This window comes from Poromitra crassiceps, assembly GCF_964638095.1.
Source record: "Poromitra crassiceps genome assembly, chromosome: 9".
Classification (NCBI taxonomy): Eukaryota; Metazoa; Chordata; class Actinopteri; order Beryciformes; family Melamphaidae; genus Poromitra; species Poromitra crassiceps.
The window spans coordinates 29,189,669-29,217,478 of NC_139630.1; the positions used below are offsets into that span (position 1 = coordinate 29,189,669).

Here is a 27,810-nt window from a genome sequence, read left to right on the forward strand (position 1 = left end):
CAGTACCATTCAGAAAAGGCTTGAACCCCTTTCATTCACTTTGTGTCTATATATACAGTATATATATATTTAGAATCAGAATCAGAATTGTTTTTTTCGGCCATAGTATGTTTGCACATAGGAAATCTACACGTTTTATGTAATATATTTTCTTTTACTGTACATTTTACTTGTGAAGCACTTCAAGATTTGTTTCTGCAGATGAAAACCCAATTTATTATTATTATTATTATTATTATTATTATTATTATTATTATTATTATTATTATTATTATTATTATTATTATTATTATACCAGGGAAGCAACAATGGCGGATAGAGAGAAGCTCTTGAAAATACTGGATGCGTTGGGAGATGAAGAATTCAAGAGCTTCAAGTGGTTCCTGCCACAGGCCATCCCAAAGAGCCGACTGCAGAAGGCAGACAGGCTGGACACAGTGGACCAGCTGGTGCAGACCTACAACCAGCAGTCTCTGGAGGTGACCAAGCAGGTTTTGGTGAAGATCAACAGGAATGATCTAGATCCTTACCTAGGACCCAAAGGTAAGTCATGGACAGATATAAATATATGTGAACAACAGAAATGACACTGAGGCCCAACTTTAAAGAAAAAAAAAAGTGAACCTAGCTGCGTCTGTGTTTAGCCATTTCAATGCTATGTCTGCTGCTCCACACGGGTAGAAATTTCCCAGAAAATCTGGCGGACAGGGGCGGACTGGGATCATAATTCAGGCCGGGCATTAGATACCAAGTAGGCACTGCGTCCGAAGGCCGTTTGAAGCCCAATTTGGGCCGTTTGAAGCCTAATTTGGGCCGTTTGAAGCCAGATTTGGGTCGTTTGAAGCCCGATTTGGGCCGTTTGAAGCCCAATTTGGGCCGAGTCCAATTTTACAATGAGATGCACCCACTTTAACCCTGAGTAAAGTAATAAAACCACTAGTAAACCAGTAGGCGGCGCCTGGCCTGCTGTTCAGTGAGTGGCCCGACTGCGGGCACAAAAAAAAAAAAAAAATTGCAGGCCAGACCAGGCCACCGGGCATTTGCCCGACGTGCCCGATTATGCAGTCCGCGCCTGCTGGCGGATGTGACGTTCTGCGCATTCATGAGCCTGCTTCTCAGTGCTTCAGCCAGTAAATACACCAACGAAGAAGAAGTAGGCTAACACAGGCTAACATTACGTTAGCTAGCTAATGCAGTCAATAAATTCAGCAACCAACCAACAACACAGAGTCCAGTAAAAAGTGCACACAGAAAAAGAAAAAAGATTTATCTAGTGAAGCCCGTCTGGCCAAACAGCAGCAATGTGACTGATGTCGTGGGGGAAACTAGAGTCGGGGCTGTGTTTTCGGTTGGAGGGACTGTCCGCTTGTTGTATTAGCTGCTGTGATATTGTGGTTTTAGCCGGCTATAGATAACGTTAGCTGCTTGCTAACGTTATTACCTTATAGCTAATTGATTGACCCCCCAGAAGCTCCGCTAATAACCTTACCGTCTTGTGTGGATAATGCAACCGTTGCAAATATGTGAGGCTGCCCTGCGCTCTGTGGTGCTCTGTGAAGCTGCCTATTATAATGATAGCTTGCTTGCTAATGCGGATAATCAATTAACACCCAGAAGCTCCACAAATAACGTTACTGTCTTGTGTGGATAATGTGATAATGTCATAAATATGCCTTACGTTACTACTGTTATGCTTATGGAACATTGTTTGGCTGTTCCGTTTGGTCGTGTCCAGCTTACATCAGCCCCAGGCATTAGACTGTATAATAATAGGGGGGAGCAGTTAGCTCCTGGCTCATGCTAATGTTAGTATCCACCAGGCCTGGACTGGGACAAGAAAGTGGCCCTGGCATTTTTGGCCAATTGTTTGTAAACAAATGCACGTCCAGAGCACATGTATCAGCTGCCCCACTGACGTCAACACTTGGCTACACTATTAGCATAACAGCTAGCTACACAACATGTCATGTCCTCCATGGAAACGCGCAAAATGCAATGCTTTATAAGAGACAGTACTTCTGCAACTTGGAGAGAGTTTTTGCCGAGAGCAACCATTTTCCCACTGGCATTCTGCGAAGACCCGCCCTACTCTGCCTGTGATTGGTTAGTATGTTGCCTTCCTTGGTTGGGATTGATCTAACCTCGCGTCACCAGGCTCTTCTCGGCAAGAAAGAGCCTCCGTTTACAAGTGATTTTATCACCCTGCCTGTTTCCGCCCTAGACAGGAAACAACAGCGGAAATAGCTCGTTAACTTGACAATCAGACACAACGAATAAGAAAATAAAACGACAAACAACTAGCCTCAACACGAGACTCATCAGTCATTAACAAAATATGGACATACCGAACACAAGTTTTTTATTAGAAGTTCTTGTAGAAACATTGCGGATTCACAATATCACATATTTTAAGCCAATACAGAAGCTTTACTTTTCAAACAAATGGCCAGTTGATGGAATAGGTATAGTTGTCTGTCCGCTGTTATCGATAATGGAGGATCAAGTACAACAGTTGAAATCCAAAGGCATCTCTGCTCCAGGGCCGTTTCTAGCCTGCTACATTAGGGTGGGCTGGTAGAAATATTAGGGGGGCAACTTTGGCGGTAGGTTGCCCAGAGGTTGTCGGTTCGGAGATGGGGATTAAGTTGCCTTATATTCTAATTTATAAAGAACGATTCGAAGCAGGGTGTAGAAGCCATTTCCAGAGTTAAGTGTAGTAGGGACACCAAATTGTTCCAGTAGGTGACTGTGTCACCATTGTGCTTTGGGTCACATAAGTAGGAACTTACACTCAGGTGACAGGCCAATGTTTACAAATCTATTAACTATTTGCAAACTAACTATGTACAAACTAACTATTTACAAAACTATTATTATATTTACCAGACTTTTAGTCTAATTCAAACTCAAACTGAAAAGTGGCAAAGAACTGGTATTTGATGTGTCCTATAAACTTACCTGACTCAAAAGAAATAGCTATAAGCGAACTTTGTCAAAACAAAATGTGAAAAGGTCGATCAGATCGCTGTGTTTGAACAGGCAGCCCCTGACCTGACCCCGACATACTAGAGGGGGCCTTTTTGAAACACAACTTCCAAAGCCTCCAAACACGTCGGGACATCCCCAGGGATCAACACACACAAGGTTCGAATGGTGCAGTGTCACACCTTAAAGAAGCTATGTGTATAGGTATCACATGACCGTAATCTGATAACCTCGCTTTGTGGCATTTTCAGCCTCATTCATCATTCATTTTTTCTCTCACGTTTCTCACATTTGTAAGGGAGTCAGGAAGGCACAGTGACCTACATCTAGACCAGCTGTGAGTCCAGATTTGAATGAATCCTCATCATCGCTGGAACCTCTTTTCTTTCCCCACTCCACCTTACATCCTAATATATATATATTATTGACGGTGTTGGTCTCATCTCGGAATTGTAGTCAGTATTACTCAAACCAGACTTTTAGTCTAATTCTAACTCAAACTGAAAAGTGGCAAAGAAAACAACCTTGAAATCAGATTAACTCGCCCTAAAATTAAATAAAAAGTCCTTCATCCATAGTTTCAAATAATCAATTCCATAACTTTTTTTTCATTGGATGAGCTTAGTTCTCAAATAAAATCAAAGACTAATACAGTGAGAGTTCTCAGTCACCATAGCTAATATTAACCAAACTAGGTCTTATTCAAACTCAAACTGAAAAGTGACAAAGAAAACAACTAAATCAACAAATCAAGCCTATACTCAAAATTCAACCTAACTATATTAGTATACGGTATATTATATATTTGGGATATAGGCTATATCCCAAACGGGCAAAATCAGAAACACTTTACAGGAGTCGGAGCAGTGCCTGTGGAGTGTACAGGAGCTGTAATGTTAGCTGGAGCCTCTGATGTGCTAGCAGCAGCATCGCTAGAGGCAGTGCCAGCCCAAGCCTTTATGGGGCCCTAAGCAGAATCTGATTTGGGGGCCGCACCACCTCGCCCAGACACCCATATGGCCATCTGTAATGGAAATATACCTTTGTCTTTCTGTTGTTCCCATCTTCTCTTTTCATTGTGTATGAATGTAACACCAGCTCTGACGGAGACAGTGGAAATTAATTAAAACACTAGCATTAACTAGCCCGTCTGTACAACACAATATTATGTTTTTGTGTGATTAATATTCAAATATAATATATTGAGAAGAATCAAGTGTTCTTGGGGGCCCTAAGCAGGTGGGGCCCTAAGCAGTTGCTTAGTTTGCTTATGCCTAGGGCCGGCCCTGGCTAGAGGCAGAGGCAGCACAGGGCTTTAGTATCAGAAACCGATACATCATGAACCCTTTCACTAGCATCACAGCATTCACAAACTACACATTTTCTGGGAAAGGGAAGGTCAGATTGCGATGCTTAAAATAGGGATGTCGACGGTTAACCGTTAACCGGTTAACCGCCGACAACGTCATTGGTCGGTTAAGCATGTCGGTCAAATGGTTAATTTGCATATTAAATTGGCATACAACATGTTGCCAATATGGTGTTTTTTTTCCCTCCTTCGCGGTAAGCAACAATGTTAACTAGCCTAAGTAGTTACTGTAGCAGCATTATATAGGAATTAAAAGCTCCTGCCACTGCCAGAACAACATTCATTTAGAGAAAGGCTTTTCCAAATGGAAAAGCAGTGTGCACTGTCCGCCTCTCCCCCCGCGTGCGAGATGTGCTCTGTGATAAACTCAGCTCCACACATGCGCCACACCCCCGCCTCCCCTCTGCTTTGACCAGACGGGAGAAGACGCCCTGCCCTGTGCAGAGTCAGACTACAGCGAGCCAGTCAGTCATGCTCCTTCTGTGTTCCAGCCGCGCTGTCATGAGACCATGAGGTTACTTTCAATGACGCGTTTCAAAACAAGCTGCGTCTTCCACATCGATTCACTGAGGAATCCACACTTTTACCGTAAATTGAGTTCTCTCCGGGTCTGTCTGTCTCTCAGGTGTAATAATCCCACAACGATTACAGCAAGAGTGAGAATGCTCTTCTAAACACATCGGCTATTAATATATAATTATTTCTCTGCATCTCATATTAGATCGGTAAAAAGTTTGGACAGCCTGCCTCATTTGTTCATCCTCCCGAGTCCCGCAATGCTGACAGCTGTCAGCGTGCGGACTTGCTGCACTCGTCGTCATGTCGTGCAGCCGGACACACAGAGAGCATACAGCCCTCGTCGCAGATAAAGAGAGAGAGGGAGAAGCGTGGAGAGAGAAGCAAACTATTTTTTTGCACATCTCAAAAGCAGGTAAACCACTGTTGAATTAGTGAGAATGTCAGAAGGAGAGAGCAATAAGCGCTTCGTCAGTGCGCCCTGCAGCGTGAAGGCTTGGGGCGGTGTCTTGATGTGCTATTCAAAGTGGAAATTCGTTCAATTAGCGACACGTTTCGTTCTGAGCTTTTAAAATTAGTTTCTGCTGGTTTTATTAGACTATTTACGACACATGCACATGCGGTAAGATAATTCATTTAAGAATTGTGAGCGTGAGTATGGGTTTTTTCCCTCCGTATTTCCCCCTTCTGCAAATGCGTGCAGCTCCTCATAGCCTATCCGAGGAATGTTTTTGTTTAGATGGCTGGAGGATTTAACTTGTCTTCTCGTTTTGTTAATGTGTTTTTTTCTGCTTGTAGATGTAAAAATAAACGCTTTCTACTGAAAAAAAATCAAGCATCTGGTAAGCCTAAGGTTTAATGGGGCACAGACAGTAAAATAGCGCATTTTAATCTTCTCGGTTAACCGACAGTTGTCGGCTAATGAGTGTCAGTTGTCGGTCAAGAAAAATTATGATTTTCGACATCCCTAGCCTAAAAGGACCCTATGTATTTTTCCGCTCCGAATCCAACGCCACCACCCACGCTACGATCTACAGTTGCAGAGAATCGTCCGCCCTGAAAAGAAGAGTATTACTATTTTCCTAACTTTTGATTGGTTGGGCAAGACTCATTTCTGGGTGGGCTTAGCCCACCCCTGCCCATGCCTAGTTCCGGCCCTGCTCTGCTCTGCTGCCGGTGCTGGGAAAGATGTATGACTCATTATTAGCCAATGAACAGCCAGGAAGGGGTCTTGCGCTACTTTTAAATGCTAAAATAAAGCTGAATGTACAATTTGATTCGGAAAAAACCCTGTTAAAAGTACAACACAAACTGTCCATTTTGCGGCAACTCAACAGTGCTGCTTAATCCAGGACCTTACTTCCTGGAACTCTTGAGAGTAAAAAACTGGTCCATTGGAGTGAATGGAGATGTTGCGAATCTTCTATATACACGGTTTTAGACATGAGCTCTGGACATGAGGAGCGAGATCACAAGGTGATTTAAAGAGACAGTACAGTGCCTGGTCGGCTGGTCCGCATGAGCCGCTGGCCTGGGGGAGATTTATTTATTTATGTATTTATTTATTTTCCCCCCAACGACCGGCCGCAAGGTGCGTTTGCCCATGCACCGGGAAAACGCCCAGTGAATTAAATGACCAATCCAGGCCTGGTATCCACTTCCCCGCCGCCAATGCAAGCCAAAACACGACCAAACATGCCATAGTGACGTCCACCAATTCGTCCAGAATCCTTCCCGGCCGTCTCGAGGCTGATCTAGCCGATAAATTGTCCAGGTTGCCGTTTTCAAGTGACTTTTATCAGCTAACGTTACAAAGCAACCAACACCTCTGCTGTCGTTGTTTTAGCGAGCGGGGCACGCGCGCCAGCTCGAGCACATGCTGCCTGCAGTCCCTCTAACGGCCACCGGTGTCAGTTAGAAGTTACAGAATGGACCTTTGAATCCTGCTAACACTGGATAGTCAAATATTGACACCAAACTAATGATCAAGTGACACAAAGTAGATGCTCAACAAAGTGTCACTTGTGTATTTGCTCTATCTCTACAGACTATGGAACCCTACACCTAACATTACTGTAACCCAACCCCAAGTTTAACCCAAGACCATGGGCATCGCTTATAGACCAATTTGACCTTAATTTGTAGTTCCGCCAATCGTTCAGTATTTATGTAAAGAGTTGTTGTAAATTCAAGCTCCTTTAAAGTTTATATCTCTCTCTCTCCCTGCATCTCTCTGTCCCTCTCTCTCAGCAGATGCTGACGTCACTGATGGCTGGGAGACTTCAGAAAACAGAGGAGCTTCCTTCATTCAGCCACAGACTGTTCCTCTTCAGCGTTCCTATGACCGCAGTCAGACTAAAGGTAAAGCTATAAGAAGGAAGATAGATACAGTATAGAAAAATAGATTTTATGTCCACCCAAATTACTAGGGTTATGTATGAAATAAACTGCCATATTTAAATTTATTTTAGTTAGTTTTTCTCACAATAGTTTGTTAGTTGTTTTTTGTAAAGCCTCAGTTTTGTTTTTATTTCAGTAAACAAAACTGTTTTTAGATATCGTTATTTTGTTTTCATTAACGATAATAAACTTGCACACTTGTAATGGAATATCTGAATATGAGAATTATCCACAGTCTGCTCTGCCTGATATCACAACCTGTCTGTTCCACTATGTAATCAGGAAGCCTCTGTTCACAATAAGTGCATTCGTAAATAATCACTCCGAGCGCCAGAGCGCACTGGACCGTAAATTAGGAGCGGCATTGTAATGTACTGTACATCTGTGCTCTCATTTCAGTGTAGCCGGATAACTGCAGAGTTCCAGGGCATGTCTGAAAGGGCCTTATGAATCTTTTTGCTATAGAGGGATAGAGGTTTAAGAGAAGCCTTCAGCAGAGTAACATAGCAGATATGTTGTATTATATATATGATATATTATCAGCAATATATATAGATCCAACTTAATACTCTGTCTTGAGTATGATCTCCTATTCTGCATGTCCTATTACCTGATACTTATTTATGCATATATTTATTGTTACTTTTAGGTTTTTAGTTTTAGTTTTTTTAGTTTTTAGTTTTGTCACACTTGGTCTTATGCTGTTTTGTTAAATGTTTTGTCTAATCGTGTTTATTGTATTGTATTCATGTAGGGACCCCCCACAAAACAAATCTAATGAGATTACCTAAATTGGCTGTTTGGAGTGATGTTCAATATAGTAAATCATGAAGAATAAGTGCACAGTGTTTTCTATCATTTAATCTAGTGATATGAGAGGTTACGGCATGACAGTATTTTTTGGCCCCCAGCAACAATCTCTATTTCTCATGTGTCGTCCCACCGTCCCCCAGTCCCCCCCAGGAAAATGAATTGCACACCCCTGATTTAGGGTGTGTGTATGGACATAATTTGACCTTCATTTGTAGTTCCGCCAATCGTTCAGTATTTATGTAAAGAGTTGTTGTAAATTCAAGCTCCTTTAAAGTTTCTCTCTCTCTCTCTCTCTCTCTCTCTCTCTCTCTCTCTCTCTCCCTGCATCTCTCTGTCCCTCTCTCTCAGCAGATGCTGACATCACTGATGGCGCGGAGACTTCAGAAAACAGAGGAGCTTCCTCCAGTCAGCCACAGACTGCTCCTCCTCAGCTTCCCTCTGACAGCAATCAGACTAAAGGTAAAGCTATAAGAAGGAAGATTATACAGTATAGAAAAATAGATTTTATGTCCACCCAAATTACTAGGGTTATGTGTGAAATAAACTGTCATATTTTAATTTATTTTAGTTAGTTTTGCTCACAATACAGTTTGTTAGTTGTTTTTTGTAAAGCCTCACCTTTGTTTTTATTTCAGTATACAAAAATGTTTTTAGATTTCGTTATTTTGTTTTCATTAACGATAATAAACTTGCACACTTGTAATGGAATATCTGAATATGAGAATTATCCACAGTCTGCTCTGCCTGATATCACAACCTGTCTGGTCCACTATGTAATCAGGAAGCCTCTGTTCACAATAAGTGCATTCGTAAATAATCACTCCGAGCGCCAGAGCACACTCAACCGTAAATTAGGAGCGGCATTGTACTGTACATCTGTGCTCTCATTTCAGTGTAGAGGGTCAGATTGGATTCACGAACGCACCCAATGTCACCTTCCTTCTTTGCTATTTCAAAAGAAAGGATGTATTGATGTTGACAATGACAACATGTTATTTACAGAGCACAAACTTTTATAAAGAAATAAATGAATAAATAAATAAAATTAGCTTCAAATGACTTTCCATGGTCTCACAGGCATCTGTTTGGTGCCACTACCTGCAAAAGAGCCTTGTAGTTTAGTTGAGTTTTTTATTGAATGTTACTTTGTTCTAAACAGATTTCATCACATGGCACCAACAAGCATTCCAATCTAACCTCGAGGACAGTTATATGTGCGTAGAAGAAGGATGGTTAGAGAAGAAGGATGAGAAACCTCTGGATGTTATCTACACAGAGCTTGACTTCACAGACGGGGGGGTCGTACACATCAACAGCCAGCATGAGGTCTGGCAGATTGAGATGGCATCAAGAAAGCCAACAGATACAGACAAAAAAATCAAACCCAGCGACATCTTCAGACACCATTCTGCAAAACACAGATCTATAAGAACAGTGCTGACCATTGGGGTTGCAGGAATCGGCAAAACGTTCCTTGTGCGCAAGTTCATCCTGGACTGGACAAAGAAAAGAGCCAATCAAGATGTAGATCTCATATTGCCCTTCACCTTCCGCCAGCTGAATTTACTGAAGGGAGAAAGCTTTCGTTTTGCAGAACTAATTCACAGATGCATCTGGGAAACCAAAGACATCACATTGGAGGCTCTTAATTACATCTTCACAGAACTACAGAAGTCAGGAAACAAAAGCTTCGAAAAGAGTAAATTCAAAATCCTGTTTGTGTTAGACGGACTGGATGAGAGCCGCCTTCAACTAGACTTCGAAGCCAATGAAAAGTGCTCTAATGATGTGAGACTTGTGACCGAGCCAACCACAGTGGATGTCCTGATGACAAACCTAATCAAGGGGGAACTGCTTCCCTCTTCTCGCCTCTTGATAACCACACGACCTGCTGCAGCCAAACAGATCCCTGGGAAGTTTGTTGATGTGGTGACAGAGGTGAGAGGCTTCACTGACCCCCAGAAGGAGGACTACTTCAGGAAGAGATCCAGTGATGAGGACCAGGCCAGTAGAGTCATCTCCCACATCAAGACTTCGCGAATCCTCCACATCATGTGCCACATCCCAGTCTTCTGCTGGATTGCTGCTACAGTCCTGTTGGAAAGCAGTGACAGAGTAGACATGCCCAAGACTCTGACTGAGATGTACACAGAATTCTTGAGGTTTCAGGTCGTTCAGACAAAAAAGAAGTATGGCGCAGAACACTGCCTTCGGTACATTCAGTCACTTGCAAGACTGGCTTTTCACCAGCTGGAGAAAGGCAACCCGATCTTCTATGAGAAAGACCTAAAAAAGAGTGGCATTAACTTCACTGAAGCCTCACAGTACTCTGGAGTGTTCACAGAGATATTTAAAGAGGAACGTGGTCGGAAGAAGGACAAAGACAAGATGTTCAGCTTTGTTCATCTGAGCATCCAGGAGTTCCTGGCTGCTGTTCATGTGGTCCTGTCACTCATCAACAGCAACAAGAATGTAATGCCCATGCCAAGACTGACTTTCACAAATCTGCGGATGTTTTTCAGCAAAACAACTACAACAAAAGTCCACAGGATCGCTATTGACAAGGCCTTACAGAATCCAAATGGACACCTTGACTTGTTCCTTCGCTTCCTCCTGGGTCTTTCACTGCAGACCAATCAGGCTCTCCTCGAAGATCTGCTGACACAGAGAGGTAGTTGCTGGCTGGGAGCTCAGACACCAATGAGCTCAGAGACCAATGAGAAAACAGTCAAGTACATCAAGAAGAAGATAAAGATGGACCTGTCTCCAGAGAGAAGCATCAATCTGTTCCACTGTCTGAATGAGCTGAATGACCATTCTCTAGTGGAGGAGATACAACTGTACCTGAGATCAGGAAATATCTCCACAGTCAAACTCTCTGCTGCTCATTGGTCAGCGCTGACCTTCATCTTACTCTCATCAGAAGAGAAGCTGGAAGTGTTTGACCTGAAGAAATACTCTGCTTCAGAAGAGGCTCTTCTGGGGCTGCTGCCAGTGGTCAAAGCCTCCAATAAAGCTCGGTAAGTGAAACGATAACTTAATATATTAGGATAACTTGAGTATATCTTTATTCAAATAGTACAAACTTGAAAACATGTTAAAGTTGTTTGTCATCATTACTAATTCTCCTACAGGCTGAGTGTCTGCCAGCTGTCAGAGAGAAGCTGTGAAGCCCTGGCCTCAGTTCTCAGCTCCCAGTCCTCGAGTCTGAGAGAGCTGGACATGAGTAACAACGACCTTCAAGATTCTGCAGTGAAGCTTCTCTCTGTTGGACTGGAGAGTCCACACTGTAGACTGGAAACTCTCAGGTCAGTATTCCTCAACCTGGTGAACATTTGTTCTCTATTTTCTATCTTTACACTGCTACGATTTTGTTATTCATGTCTGCGCTTGCTTGTAAAAATTTATTTTCTGTTTATTCATGCCTTTCCCCGGACCGCCACCGTTCCTTATTTCCAATTCAAGGACTTGGCAACCCTAGTCGTGTGCGTGCTTCTTCCTGAATAAGTGCACAGTATGTTTTCTAAAATTTAATTAAGTGATAACTGTACAGGCAAACAAGGGAGTAATTCGGTGTGGGGATTTACTACGAAAATGGCGTTTCACCTAACTATGGATTATTATTTCATCGCGTGGTGAATACCCGTCACAATATGTACATGCTTTTTGGCACTCTTAGAAATGTGTGTTTTTTGGTGACTTTGAACGGCTGTACCGTTTCCTCCAATTCATTGGCGATACTAACTAACTGGACGACTGTAGCTCACTGTATACTGTACGGTGAGTGATGCTAAAGGCAGTGTGTATTTGGTCATGTATGCGGAAACTCCCAAAAAGTTTTCCTTAAAAATCCCTTAAAAGGAGGGAACGTCATCTCATATTAGTGATGGGTATTACGGCTCTTTGAAGGGAACCGGATCTTATGGCTCCGTTCCTTTCCGAGAGCCGTTCAAAATAACGGCTTTTTTTTAATGGGGCGTGCACTACTGTTTCTCTGCGAAATCACTAATATAATGATATGGTATGATTTGGATCAGATTTGATCTTAGACCCACCACTATTTCACTTTTTCATCAGTGGACTGCAGCAGCATTAAATTACTCATACAGTATTTCCAGACCTAATGTCAATGATCTGCATTGTAACACACGGTGACACCATATCATCTGCTTATTTAGTCAGTGAATTTACTGACTCAGCTGAAAGTTGGCTTTCCTTGAATGCAATTCATGCAACACTTCGTTACCCAGAAAGTCGGCAGATGCACTCCGCGCCCTGTTTTGCCCGTTTTGATATTAAGCTGAGTCCGCCCACCCAGGGCAGCTACAGCATGCGCCGGTAGCAATTAACGAGTGCACCCGAGCTATCCTCCCTGCCCCATGCTCCCTGCTCAGCGGACTACAGGGAGGGAAGTCTACCTTGTTTGTGTTGTGGGGAGCGGCAAGCAGTGAAATTTGGGCACAACATTAAAACGAATGGCTCTCAAGTAGGACTCGGTTCCTTTCGTTCATAGCAAAGAGCGGTTCAATAGATTCGGATCGTTCGCGAACGTCACATCACTATCTCATATGCAGTGAAGGGCTGCTCAGTCGTTACAGTGAGTCGTTACAGTATGGCTGTTAAAAGTTAAAACACTTGTTCGGCGTAATGCACAGAGTTGAATCGTTCGTGGGACAGGCAGTCAAATCAAGGCAAGCAGAAGGCGGACTTGTTTTGATGACGTTTGATGTGTAACATAATGTTACACATCAAACGTCAAACCCGGTCACACATGCAGCCCTGCTCCCCAGTGCTCCACAGGCTCACCAAGCTGTTTTGTCCAAGCAGTCTGCTGTGCTGACGTGTTTTTGAAGTAGATGTAACTGTGCCCACACTTCTCACTGTGATTGTACTGTGGTCCTGAGTAGACGCAGCTGTGTCCCCCATGTACATCTCAACGAATTATGATGAATTTCATCGATCATGTGTCTTGAAAACGATAAGCACTGATGACCGATGACCTGCTCTACTCTGCCTCTGATTGGCCCTGATATTTTACGTTAACCAATCATCACTCTTCATGCCAAAACCCAACCATTCATCACTCCCCTGTCCTGTGTGTGTGTGTGTGTGTGTGTGTGTGTGTGTGTGTGTGTGTGCATGCGTGCGTGCGTGCGTGCGTGCGTGCGTGTGGGTGTGTGTGGGTGGGGGTGCAGGCTGTCAGGCTGTCTGCTCACAGAGGAAGGCTGTGCTTCCCTGGCCTCAGCTCTGAGCTCCAACCCCTCCTCCCATCTGAAACAGCTGGACCTGAGTTACAATCATCCAGGAGCCTCAGTGAAACTGCTTTCTGCGAGAGTGGAGACTCTCAGGTATGGAGAAGTAACATCTGTTAGAAGGCTAAAGGTTGTTTAATGGTTGTAAGACAAGTGTCAACAATGTTAAGCAGATATTTATCGGTTAGCGTATCGGCTGAAAAAAATCCATATCGTGCATCCCTAATTGAAGGTTATTAAATGTCCATGTTTCCATCATTAAAGAAAATCTGCTGATATGACTTTGTTTACCTCCCCAGTGTGGACCATGGTGGGGAGCAGTGGTTGAAACCAGGTCTGACGAAATGTAAGTGTGTATTTAGTTTGATTCATGAAAACAAAGGAACACACATTCAACTATTAAGATAGAAAGTGCTTTCACACAGTAGTATAGGGTGACCAGATGTCCCGCATTGTGCGGGACTGCACAGCATTTTCAAGATTTTTCAAGCGTCCCGCAAATTGAGACGTTGTCCCGCATTTTGATCGTCTGGCTCCAGTTTTCAAATGCGCGTTTCTAAAGTCTGGTTTATGAAGGCTGTGTGTGGTCTGTGGAGAAAGCAGGGAGGGAAAGCTGTCATGACGGGGCGGGCTATGTCTGATGTCACATGTCAATCAAACTGGAGCGGGTACACGAGGTCCTGGGATCAAATCAAATGCAGGCAACCGGTTAGGGTACGCCCACACACCACCACAACACGGAAAAGAACAGCGAGTCGATTTGACGCTGCGCGCGGAATATGAAACATGGAAAGAGAAAGGGAAGAAACTGCGACTATACAGCCAAGAAAAGGAGATGCAGCTACAATAAGGACTGGAACACTATTTACCCATGGGTGAAACCAGTGCAAGGCGATTCTCAGAGAGTGTTTTGCGACGTTTGCCGGAGTGATTTTTCAGTTGCACACGGAGGTGAATACGGTGCATGCTCCCTAGTCCGATACCTCACGAGTCCGACACCTCACGAGTCCGAAAAAAGAGGCATTGGACAGGGGATCATGTCTATGTTCCCCGGCTTCTATGTTCCCCGGGTTCTACTGTATATTCCCCGTTTTTCACTAACCCTAAACCTAACCTCCCCCAGACCCTAACCCAAAACCTAACCTCTCCCACCCCCACGCCTAAACCTAACCTCCCCCAGACCCTAACCCAAAACCTAACCTCTCCCACCCCCACGCCTAAACCTAACCTCCCCCAGACCCTAACCCAAAACCATGAGATGTCGTCGGACTCGTGAGGTATCGGACTAGGGAGCAGTCCCCGTGAATACGATGTGAAACGACACAAACAATGCGAGACTCACAAGAAACGTGTGGCTCAAAAGGATGCTTCCCAGTCTATGTATACGTTCATACTGAAACCCAAACAGGATTCCAACACAGATAAGGTAACAGCAGCTGAAATAACTACCGTTTACCACACTGTGCAACACTGCCACTCATACAGGTCAGAAGACTGTGGCAGTAAGCTAACAGCTGTCTGTTGTTTGAGAAAGTACAGGCAGGACAAACCCTTTTGAAAGCACTTTAAGTACTACTTGAAAGAACAGTTCTAAGCCTTGACTGTTCTGTTTTATTGTAGGCTACACAGTTTAGTCAGGTCAGGTGTGTAGAAGCACTGTGAAACTTAAGCTTCATGCTTACTGTGTTTATGGAATGTAAAGTTGCATTTAAATAAAATACATTTGTTAAGTTGTTATTTGCATAGTCTATATTATGTGCTACTGAATCAACCTGAGGGCAAAGTATAGAGATGTTATGAGCTAAGGGCAGAATAGAAACGTTTATTTTTTTTAAGTTAGAGACATTTATATCAACATTTTAGACTACATTGATGCATTGGTAACGCGTCCCACATTGTCCCACACAAACATACTCTTTGTCCCACATTTGGCTAGTTGGGATCTGGTCACCCTACAGCAGTATGTGACATCATTCACAGCCTACTGAATTGATGTTATACCTTATGTAAGCCACATCAGAGAAGTGAGTGAAAAGTGTGCATTTAAGTACTTATTACAGCTGTTTAGATCAGCTATTGTTTTCCACTACTTTTCTATTAATTATTTCCACCAAAAAGGCTTCATCAAAAGTTACAACCAAAAACCAAATCAGCAAAATCCTTTTCCCACTTTGTAATACCACCCTTAGAACAGAGCTACATTTGCCATTGTCTAATTTGACCTCCATCGGTATATTCCTAGGTTTTCTGGGGCCCAGTCTGTTGATTTCATTGCCAAACTGTTGGGGGTTATGAGTTTGTAAGTCGTCAATTAAACTTGCGGATGCTCGCTAGCATCTGCCTTATCACTGATGACATCATCGAGTGCTTGAGTGACATCACTGATGATGTCATAGACATGATGACATCACAATTGCTCGAGTGACATCACTGATGATGTCATAGACATTGTGACATCATCACTGATGATGTCATAGACATTGTGACATCATCAGTGACATCACAATGTGGGACAAAAATTGAAACAGAGACACAGAGCCCACTTACTCCCTTTTTTATGACGATGATACGATGATGATCATGATGATGATGATGATGAGTGAATACAGTCACACAGTTGATCATACCAGGCATCCAAAAGCGTTTGGCTACCTTTAGTGCAGCCCAGCTGCCTCTGTGGTGCAGATTTTGTAGTGCACTGCCTCCTTGGCCAAATAGGATCTTACTTGAACTTTTGAAAAAAGTGGTCGGGGAATTTACACCTACTGTATCACCCAGTAAAGAGAAGCCCTATGCCCCCAGTCTCTCAATAAGTTACACACACACACACACACACACACACACACACACACACACACACACACACACACACACACACACACACATACACACACACACACACACACACACACACACACACACACGATAAATCCATTTTGAATCGTTAGGACGATATAAATAAAGACAACCAGTGTATTAGATGATAAGCTGCTGCTGTTATTCACTCTTGTTCTCTCCATTAGATGCCTCTGAACTTACACTGGATGAAAACACAGCAAACACAACTCTCCTCCTGTCTGAAGACAAAAGAAAAGTGACGAAGGTGGAAGAGGAGCAGCCATATCCTGATCACCCAGAGAGATGTAACAGATATTTGCGGGTGCTGTGTAGAGATGGTCTGACTAGTCGCTGTTACTGGGAGGTTGAATGGGAAGGAAGGGTTGATATAGCAGTGGCTTACAGAGGAATCTGCAGGAAAGGAGAGGGTGCTGAATGTCCGCTTGGAGGGAATGAAATGTCCTGGACTCTGGTCTGCTCTGATGAAGCTTACACTGCCTGTCACAATGACATAAAAACAGTCATATCTTCCCTCTCCTCCTCCTCCTCTGACCGAGTAGCAGTGTATCTGGACTGGCCTGCTGGCTCTCTGTCCTTCTACAGAGTTTCCTCTGACTCACTGATCCTGATCCACATCTTCCACTCCACATTCACTGAACCACTCTATCCTGTGTTTGGGTTCTGGTGTGGGTCAGTGTCTCTTGTCAGCTCTGACTGTCTTTATTCCCCCACTGTTGACCATGGTGGAGTGCAGAGGACGAGACCAGCTCTGAGGAAATGTAAGTCTGTATTTAGTTTAATTCTTATGTAAGCCAAGTCAGAGGTTGGTTGTTTCTTTCTTTTTTTAGGGCTGGGCAATATATCGATATCATGATATGAAACTAGATCTTGTCTTAGATTTTGGATATCGTAATATCGTGATATGACATAAGTGGTGGCTTTTCCTGGTTTTAAAGGCTGCATTACAGTAACGTGATGTCATTTTCTGACTTTAAGGGCCCTATCTTCGCAACGGCGGTAATTTTGCGTTAGCGCCCGTTTTGAGCTGGAATAGCGCCGCGCAAAACTCTAATTGTGTGTGTGTCGGCCCGCTGTGCTTCACGTAATCTCGGCACAAAGCTCCTTAAGGCGTGTTTATGCCCAAAAGCATTTTGTAGGTGTGATCATGCAAGCCACAGCGTCACGTCAGCAGCTTTCTCCTCACTGCGAGGAACAGAGTGAGAGAGAGGAAGAGAGGAAGGGGGCGAGAGAGAAAAGAGAGATGGGGAGAGCGAGAGAGGGGGAGAGAGAGGGGGGAGAGAATGACAGGGGAGAGAGAGAGGGAGAGAATTGGATGGTGATTCAATATAGATACACCATTAGAAACTAAAAAAAAAAATTTGATAACGAAAATTGGTGCTGATGGAACAATATTCCATTTGAACACAAAGGGCTGCTGCACTGCGCAATTACGCAGTGGATAATATCCCCATGGTGTTATATATGTCCCAAAGCGTGCGCTTACTGTAATTAGATGTTTCGTTCATATAGGCTATAACATACAGATCTAAACATATTTGTTTCTTTAATAGGGTAGGAATGTGTGAGATTTTACTTCTAGCCTATTTCAATAGCCTATGTCAGATTTGTCCACTCTGGTTAAGCCATTGACTGCGGTCACGCCATCCGGGCTGGGGAGAAGCTGGTCTTGCATGCGTGCAATTGCAGGGGAAAAGGTTACTGTACTGGCCGGACAGGTGTTGTGCCAAAAAGTGATTTGCGTTTTGAATTGGATTAGGGGAATGAGGGTCGGTGACCTGGGTGTTTTGGGCCGGCCATGGGGCTCACAGGGTGGGGAGAGGCAGCGCTGTGCGCGGTCCCACGGAGCGAAGTTTCTGGCAGCAAATCACTTTTTGGCACAACACCGTCACAACTTTCTCAAAAGCAGTCTACTGTTAGCCTACCTCACACCACAGACCTGTATAGTCGGGAATTATGTATCCTAATAAAACCATGACAAACGAATTCTCATTTTTAAATCAAGGTGTGCTTTTTTCTGCAATGTAGGCTATAGTTGAAATCAACGTGGCATTCTGAGGAGAGAAGAGTGTGTGCAGGCGCGAGGTGTTGGAGAGTGACATCCATGCCGTGCGTAATGTATCCAAGCAAGGATTTCCTGCACTGCGTGGAGAATACTGTTTGCGCTCAGGCGTACGCCATTTTTTTCCTAACACATTGCGCTGGAACGCCTATTTTGGCACGGTCAACGCCCAACCCTCTGTTTACACTCGGAACATAGCAACGGTATCTTCGCCAGAGCGCAAAATGACACTTGCGGGAGACAGATGATAGACTAGAGGCCCATGCCTGGGCCACGCCTACACCTGTGTCTGTGCTTAGATCCCAGCGCAAAACTGGATGGTGGAGGCAGACGATAGCTTAAGAGGCAGGTAAGATAGCAATAAGAGGCGTGCAAACGGCAGCGCAAACGATAGCGCCGTACGAAAATAGGGCCCTAGGTCTTCTATTATTTGCCTTTAGCCACTTAAGTCATATCCACAATACTGATGATTATTTATCAAAAATCTCATTGTTTAAATATTTTGTGAAAGCACCAACATTGTCGCAGTCTTGATATCGAGGTATTTGGTCAAAAATCTTGTGATATTTTATTTTGTCCATATGGCCCAGCCAAACATCTGGCTTTCTTAGAACTAAACATTTAGCCCACTCCATAGAAAATACAGAGATATATACCGTGCAATACCATTCAGACTAAAAATATAGGATTCTTGGTCCATATTGCATAGTCTTACTTTGATTTAAATCAATAAATGAATATATAATTACTAACAAGAATTGAACTGTTCAATAATTAACAGTCAACCAATAAATAAACAAATAATAAACACAACAGGTGTATTAGATGAGAAGCTATGCTGTATTGAGTTTGAGTCTTGTTCTCTCCATCAGATACCTGTGAACTCACTCTGGATGAAAACACAGCACACAGAGAGATCCTCCTTTCTGAACACAACAGAAAGATGACGATGGTGACAGAGGAGCAGCCATATCCTGATCATCCAGAGAGATTTGACCACTGGTTTCAGCTGCTGTGTAGAGATGGTCTGACTGGTTGCTGTTACTGGGAGGTTGAGTGGGAAGGAAGGGTTGAGATAGGAGTGACTTACAGAGGAATTGATAGGAGAGGAGAGGGTGCTGACTGTGGGCTTGGATGGAATGAAAAGTCCTGGAGTCTGTGGTGCTCTGATGATGGTTACGTTGCCTGTCACAGTGGCAGCATAAGTAACATACCTCCTCCCTCCTCTGACTCTCATAGAGTAGCAGTGTATCTGGACTGGCCTGCTGGATCTCTGTCCTTCTACAGAGTTTCCTCTGACTCACTGATCCTCCTCCACATCTTCCACTCCACATTCACTGAACCACTCTATCCTGGGTTTGGGTTCCAGTGTGGGTCAGTGTCTCTTGTCAGCTCTGACTGTGTTTATTCCCCCAGTGTGGACCATGGTGGAGTGCAGAGGACGATACCAGCTCTGAGGAAACGTAAGTGTGTATTTAGTTTGAGAACAAAGCAACACACATTCAACTATTTAGATAGAAAGTCCATTCACACAGCAGTATGCGACATCCATTCATTCACATCCTACTATGAACGAATGTATTTGCTTTCTTTTATTTAGGGCTGGGCAATATATCAGTATTATATCAATATAATATGAATCGTTAGGGTTGTGCTACAACCTAGGTTTTACGAGCGAGTACGAGGGTTCTCACTATTGCTGCCAAGCTGCTCCCAAGCAGCACCAACTGGATGTACTAATTTTATTTCTATAAAAATGTATTTTATAAAACCTGCCACGCCGCCTGAAGGCGTCAAAAAAGGCGTTAAAAAAAACGTAATTTTTTTTCTTCGGTGGGGCCCGCCGAAAAAGAACATTCCCTTCCCTTCCCTTCCCAGCACCCCCTGCTTAAAGTGACTTCCAGTGGCCCTGGTCAAAGGTCAAGGTCACTGTGACCTCTCGAACGCCATTTTTAAGCTTGTTAACGCGATATCTCAGGAATGCCTTGACGGAGTTTCATCATTGATGGTTAAAGGTCAAAGTTAGAAGGAGAGCTCCGCACATCTCTTTTTCGGGCAGGTGCGTCGGACAGGAACAGAATTGTCCATCAATTGTAAAGAAGGGAGTCCCGCACACCGTCCAAACTTGCAATTAGGAATTTATTTTGTGACGTTTCGGTCACCGACCTTTTTCAAAGTTTGAAAAAGGCCGGTGACGACGGCCAAACCTGTGTTTTCACTCACAACCTGACGATGGTGATGATGCATGATGATGCAAAATGTGCAAAATCACACGTGCGGGATGCAGACGATAGCATAAGAGGCACGCAAAGGACAGTATTTTGCGCGGACACACCTGGGCCACACCTACACCTGTGTCTGCACTTAGATCCCGGCGCAAAACTGGATGGTGGAGGTAGACCATAGCATAAGATGCAGGGAAGATGGCATAAGAGATGCACAAACGATAGCGCCTGTACGACGTTAGGGCTCTAAAAATACCGAGATATGATTCATCAACCAGCCGTACTCTTAGTTAAATCAATAAATTTATATATAATCAATCACACATATTAAACTGTTCAATAATTAACAGTGAACCTGTTAATAAATCAACAAATAATATAAACATTACAGGTTTATTAGTCTCAACGCCAGACTCATGAGAGTTCTTACACTGATACACTACGTTACTGCATACTGCAGATCTCTCTCTGGGTCTGGTGGATTCAGTCTTCACCAATCAGTAACGACTTTGCGATTAGTGATGGCATGGGAGGCACAGCCCATTTTTTGAACCGCTCTCTCATTGGTGCTATGACCTGTCCCTCATTCGATTTCACCCCCCTAGACGCGCCCTCAAACCCCAGCAGTGGCTGTGAAGTGGCACAGACCCACTATGTAGTATGCGGAGCGCAGTGATTCAATGTAATATTTGAGTCTGGGGAGAGACTACAGGTTTATTAGATGATAAACTGCTGCTGTATTGAGTCTTGTTCTCTCCATCAGATGCCTGTGAACTCACACTGGATGAAAACACAGCACACAGAGAGCTCCTCCTGTCTGAAGACAACAGAAAGGCGACGAAGATGACAGAGGAGCAGCCATTTCCTGATCACCCAGAGAGATTTGACGATGAGCATCAGCTGCTGTGTAGAAATGGTCTGACTGGTCACTGTTACTGGGAGGTCGAGTGGGAAGGAAGAGTTGAGATAGGAGTGACGTACAGAGGAATTGGTAGGAGAGTGGTAGGAGGGCGTTATGATTGTCTGCTTGGATATAATGAAAAGTCCTGGAGTCTGACCTGCTCTGATGATGGTTACGTTGCCTGGCACAATGCAAAAGGAAAAGTGATACGTTCCCCCTCCTCCTCTCACAGAGTAGCAGTGTATCTGGACTGGCCTGCTGGATCTCTGTCCTTCTACAGAGTTTCCTCTGACTCACTGATCCTCCTCCACATCTTCCACTCCACATTCACTGAACCACTCTATCCTGGGTTTAGGTTCGAGTGTGGGTCAGTGTCTCTTGTCAACTCTGACTGTGATGATTCCCCCAGTGTGGACCATGATGGAGTGCAGAGGACGAGACCAGCTCTGAAGGAATGTAAGTGTGTATTTAGTTTGAGAACAAAGCAACACACATTCAACTATTTAGATAGAAAGTCCATTCACACAGCAGTATGTGACATTCACATCCTACTGTGAACGAATGGATTTTAAATCTTAGGTAAGCCACATCAGAATGTCTTTCTTTTATATAGGGCTGGACAATATATCAGTATGTTATCGATAATTAATTAATTAATCTAGATATCGTCTTTGATTTTAAATATCGTAATATGGTGATGTAACCGGCGCCAGACCTAGGGGTTATCTGGCTCCGGCTCATGAGATACACAGGCTAAGAAAGAGCACCGTGGATACACAGGCTAAGAAAGAGCACCGTGGATAGGGTCGTCAAAAGGCCTTTCTGTGTGGAGTTTGCATGTTCTCCCCATGCCCCTGGGGGTTTCCTTCATATAGGAACCCCACACCAAAACATGCAATATCCTGGTCGCTGAAGTGGTGCCTCCTCTGGTCGTTAGGCGCGGCTGTTCGGAGGGAGGGGAACTCGTTGGAATAGCGTGATCCTCCCACGTGCTATGTCCTACCGGTGAAGCTTCCCCTGTCAGGTGAAAAGAAGCGGCTGGCAACTGCCCATGTCTCGAAGGAAGCATGGAGCCAGTTTCGGCTCTCCCCAGATCGGCAGAGAGTGAAGCAGCAACCAGGATAAACAAATTAAAATTTGCACTAATGGGGGATAAAAATGGGATAAAAAATCTGGAAAAAATAATAAATAATAAAAAGAGCACCGTGGATCCTTGGACCACTGGCTGATGACCGTGGATGAATAAGGAGAGGGAGACGAAGACTGAACGTCTTCACCAAGCCGCCATTTATTTCTGACATCATCAAAATATTTCTGTTATTCACTCTTATGTTCACTTTACTTTAAAAAATAATAGAAAACAATAGAAAAACACATCTTTCCATATTGGTTTATAGACTTCATTATATACAGTACACAGATGCATACTGTATTCATCAAAAAAAATTATTATGTACCAAATAAAATATAAACAATTTGAAAATAATAATTGGATTTGTCCCATTACTGAAACATACGCTAGTGATATCAAGATACCAAATTCTCAAACCAAAATAAATAATTCATCCATTACTGTATCAAAACGGTTGTCCTAATATTATCTGTTATATCTATTCACTAGTACTCTGTTGACAAGGTGCATGATATAGCTGTGGCAAATAAACAAGAATAAAGTTACTCTCAAAACAATACATCTCATTTGTAAACACTGATAAAGTACTAACACATTTTAACATAACACATACACAACATAAACCCACATGATCTCTAAATGATAAAACATTACTGCGGGATGCACAGCATTAGACTAGCATTAGAACCTTGCTTGATTGCATGTAGGATGACGTCACATAAAGGGGACGACTACCACCTGAATTGCATTGCGTTTGTGACTGGGCAACTTCAATCAACTACAGACCAACACAATAGCTACGTTTGTCACAAGTGCCCCAAAACACACAAAGCAGTTCCTTAAGCATTCCCCTTTATGTAAAGATAAACTAGAAAGTTTCTAAGATGTTTTACAGTACCTGTGGATGAATAAGGAGAGAGAGACGAAGAGTGGCTGCGTTCCGATCAGTTAGTAGTTCCCCTTCGAAGTGGACTGCACAGAGTATTTAGCCATGTTAAATAATAAGTCAAGTCAAGTCAAGTTTATTTGTATAGCACATGTCATACACAGATGCAGTTCAAAGTGCTTCACATAAAATGGATGACATAAGAAAATAAACAAAAGAGGATAAAATAGACATTTCATAACAGCTTTGTCTTTATACTGTAGTTTGGACGCCAAGCATACCCTCTACTGGTACCTTGCGTCTTTTGTTGCCCGTACTTGCCACAGCATTGGGTTTGCATAAAATCAGATAGAGGCAATTCAAAGTGCTTCACATATGATGGTCGACACAAGAAAAGAAGAGAATAAAAGAAGAGGATAAAATAGACATTTAAAAGCATCACAACAGAGTAGTTGCAAAAATAGTTAAAAACTTACAGAGGGATAAAACAAATTTTCTATCTGTCAGCAGTTAAAAGCGACAGTAAACATAAAAGTCTTTAGTCTATTTTCAAAAGTAAGTAAAGTTGGGGCAAATCTGAGGTCTTCAGGCAGATTGTTCCAGCTAGCAGAAGCATAGTGGGTGAATGCGGCTTTCCTATTATTTGATTTGATCCTAGGGACAGTTAGTAAGCTGGACCCTGCTGACCTGAGAGGTCTAGACGGTTCATAGCGTGGGAGCAATTCAGCGATGTATTTTGGGCTTAGGCCGTTAAGTGATTTGTAGACTAGTAACAGTATTTTAAAATCTATTCTATGACACACTGGCAACCAGTGTAAGGACTTAAGAACTGGAGTAATATGATCAGCTTTCTTAGTCTTTGTTAGAACTCTAGCGGCAGCATTCTGAATGAGCTGAAGTTGTCTGTTATTTTTTGGAGACCAGAGAAAAGGCTATTGCAGTAGTCTAACCTACTGTAGATGAAGGCGTGAATTAGTTTTTCTAGATCCTGGACATGTAGCCCCTAATTCTTGCTATATTTTTAAGATGATAGAAAGCAGATTTTCTGATTGACTTAATGTGGAAGTTGAAATTGAGATCAGAATCAATAATAACGCCAAGATTTTTAACTTGCTCCTTTGGCTTCAGGGATAGAGACTCAAGGCGTGCAGTGATTTTAAGCCTTTGTTCTTTGGGACTGAAGACAATCACCTCTGTTTTGTCTTTGTTTAGCTGGAGGAAATTCTGGTGCATCCAGTCATTTATTTGGTCAATGCACTGAGAGAGTGAGTCTAAGGGAGCATATTCACCTGAGGAAAACTTATATAGAGTTGGGTAAGGCTGAATACCCTGTGCAGTCCACTTCGCAGGGAACTACTAGCCGATCGGAACGCAGCCAATGTCTTCACCAAGCCAGCGCCATTTTATTTCTGACGTCTCGCGCTAGATAAGGCTTGTACTTCCGGTCTCTCAGCCTGATCCACAGAAGCGCTACAGCGCCATCTACTGAGTAGGTAGTGCAAAAATTCACACTGCATTTACTTCGATTCTGTTAGAGAAGTTCTTAATATAAAAAAAATATGGGGGGTGTCTGTTTTATATCAAAACAATATCAAAAGTTTTTCAATCCCTTACAGTGATATGACATAAGTATTGTCTTCTGCTGGTTCTCCTATCGTTTGCGCGTCTCTTATGCCATAAGAAGTGCGCAAACGATAGCGCCTGTACGACGATAGGGCCCTATTAATCACACATATTAAACTGCTCAATAATTAACAGTGAACCTGTTAATAAATCAACAAATAATATAAACATTACAGGTTTATTAGTCTCAACGCCAGACTCATGAGAGTTCTTACACTGATGCACTACGTTACTGCATGCTGTAGATCTCTCTCTGGGTCTGGGACGGTTCCCCTCAGCCGGCTGGGGTTGGAAGTGAACCGTTCATTTGACCAGTGATTGGCCAGTCTTCACCAATCAGTAACGACTTTGCGATTAGTGATGGCATGGGAGGCGCAGCCCATTTTTCCAACCGCTCTCTCATTGGCGCTATGACCTGTCACTCATTCAATTTCACCCCCTATAGACGCGCCCTCAAACCCCAGCAGTGGCTGTGAAGTGGCACAGACTCACTATGTAGTATGATGTGGAGCGCAGTGATTCAACGTAATATTTGAGTCTGGGGAGAGACTACAGGTTTATTAGATGATAAACTGCTGCTGTATTGAGTCTTGTTCTCTCCATCAGATGCCTGTGAACTCACACTGGATGAAAACACAGCACACAGAGAGCTCCTCCTGTCTGAAGACAACAGAAAGGTGATGAAGATGACAGAGGAGCAGCCATTTCCTGATCACCCGGAGAGATTTGACGACACGCCTCAGCTGCTGTGTAGAGATGGTCTGACTAGTCGCTGTTACTGGGAGGTCGAGTGGGAAGGAAGAGTTGAGATAGGAGTGACTTACAGAGGAATTGGTAGGAGAGGAGGGCGTGCTGACTGTCTGCTTGGATGTAATAAAAAGTCCTGGAGTCTGACCTGCTCTGATGATCGTTACACTGCCTGGCACAATAACACAGGAAAAGTGATACGTTCCCCATCCTCCTCTCACAGAGTAGCAGTGTATCTGGACTGGCCTGCTGGATCTCTGTCCTTCTACAGAGTTTCCTCTGACTCACTGATCCTCCTCCACATCTTCCACTCCACATTCGCTGAACCACTCTATCCTGCGTTTTGGTTCGGGTGTGGGTCAGTGTCTCTTGTCAGCTCTGACTGTGTTGATTCCCCCAGTGTGGACCATGGTGGAGTGCAGAGGACGATACCAGCTCTGAGGAAATGTAAGTGTGTATTTAGTTTGAGAACAAAGCAACACACATTCAACTATTTAGATAGCAAGTCCATTCACACAGCAGTATGTGACATTCACATCCTACTGTGAACAAATGGATTTTAAATCTTATGTAAGCCACATCAGAATGTCTTTCTTTTATATGACATAAGTGTTGTCTTCTCTTGGTTTTAAAGGCTGCATTACAATAACATGATGTCATTTTCTGACTCTAAGTGTTCTATTATTTGCCTTTACACACTTAAAGACCGTGGAAATCTAAAATAACAGCATTTTGAGTTCATCACACCACAGGAACCTATGTTAATAAGCCACCAGCCAAATTTAAACGATGATGAACGTTGCAAAGTATTTAAATGTAGGTTTGAAAGACATGGAGAAACTAGGCAGAATTATCCCCTCACGCTCCCTGGCAGATTGTCTGGGCATGTTGCATTGAACCAGCTCCCAACTCGCGGGGGGAGGGGGAGAGGTGGGGTGGAGGCGATTGTCCTGGTTGGCTTTGGGAATACGCATCTCAGGTTGCACTGTGTGAAGTTAACCGTGCTATCCTTCACATCTCTCAATCCACAGTGTGTGCAGACGAGTGCATGCTCTCTCTCCCCCCTCTCGCTCGATCGCGCTCCCTCTCTCTTTCTGAAGCGCCTGGCATACTCTTCGCGCACGTGCTGGAGACGGGGCTCCGAAGAGGGCGCGGGCCAAAACAGAACATAGTCAGTGCGCACCTCGCTCCTCCCACCCCCCTCCTCCTGTGGAAGCTCCAGGGGAAAATGGCGGCGATTAGTGCCAGGCAGTCTGAATGAAATTGAATGTAACGTTCCCAATTCTATGTATTAAATAAAAAAAACGACCCTCAACATTTGGGAAGGCTAAGCCACACAACTAGTTTGTTATAATCGAACGTCATGCTTCGAAGGCGACTTTACGACGATGAGGACGGTGAGGACTCAATCACAGCAGATATCCACTGATAGCCTACCACGGAGATCTCACAGGCACAGGCAGCAAAACCCGACACGCTGATAGAAAAATCTCCATGGACGCGGCGCTCAGGCCTCGCCCCCCCGACACGCCCCGTGCAATGACGTCAAAATCGCCGCGCGCCCTATGCGCTTGGCTGGGCGCAAAGAGTATGCCAAAGGCTTCAGACCCCCTTCTCACAAAACACGATCAACTCGCATGTACTCGCACTCACCCTGTCAAGCCCAGCCTTGCTGTATTTCCGTCTTCAATTGGTCGATTTCGATTTTGGACCCTCCTCTCGTGTTGTCGTTTGTGGTGTCCTGACGCCAGGTATCCCAGCATGCTTTGCAAGGTGGTGAGCGACAGACGGCAGCAAGGGAAGGAGGGGCCATTTCAAAATCGACCAATTGAAGACAGAAATACAGCAAGGCAGCCAACCACGCTGTAGCAGCGTGACTTTATATCGTCCACATCACTTGGAGGTGTGTAGGGCCTGTCACTGTTTCACTCGCTCGCGCTTTCTCTGTCTCTCTTCACCCGCTCTCCGTCTGTCTGTCACCCCCTTCTCACCCAACGCGATAAACTCGCATATACTCGCACTTGCCCTGTCAAGCCCTGCCCC

At 43.8% G+C, this 27,810-nt stretch overlaps 1 protein-coding gene across 1 annotated transcript; it reads left to right on the forward strand.

The window, feature by feature from the left end:
• Nucleotides 1-308: 308 nt before the first annotated feature.
• Nucleotides 309-26,208, forward strand: LOC310782244 (protein NLRC3-like; the record flags this gene model as incomplete). The annotated part of the gene is made up of 6 exons (XM_083642925.1): nucleotides 309-543; nucleotides 9,306-11,103; nucleotides 11,218-11,391; nucleotides 13,279-13,431; nucleotides 19,670-19,716; nucleotides 26,168-26,208. 6 exons carry the CDS (start codon nucleotides 309-311, stop codon nucleotides 26,206-26,208), a joined length of 2,448 nt encoding a protein of 815 aa, XP_083499051.1.
• Nucleotides 26,209-27,810: the final 1,602 nt, after the last annotated feature.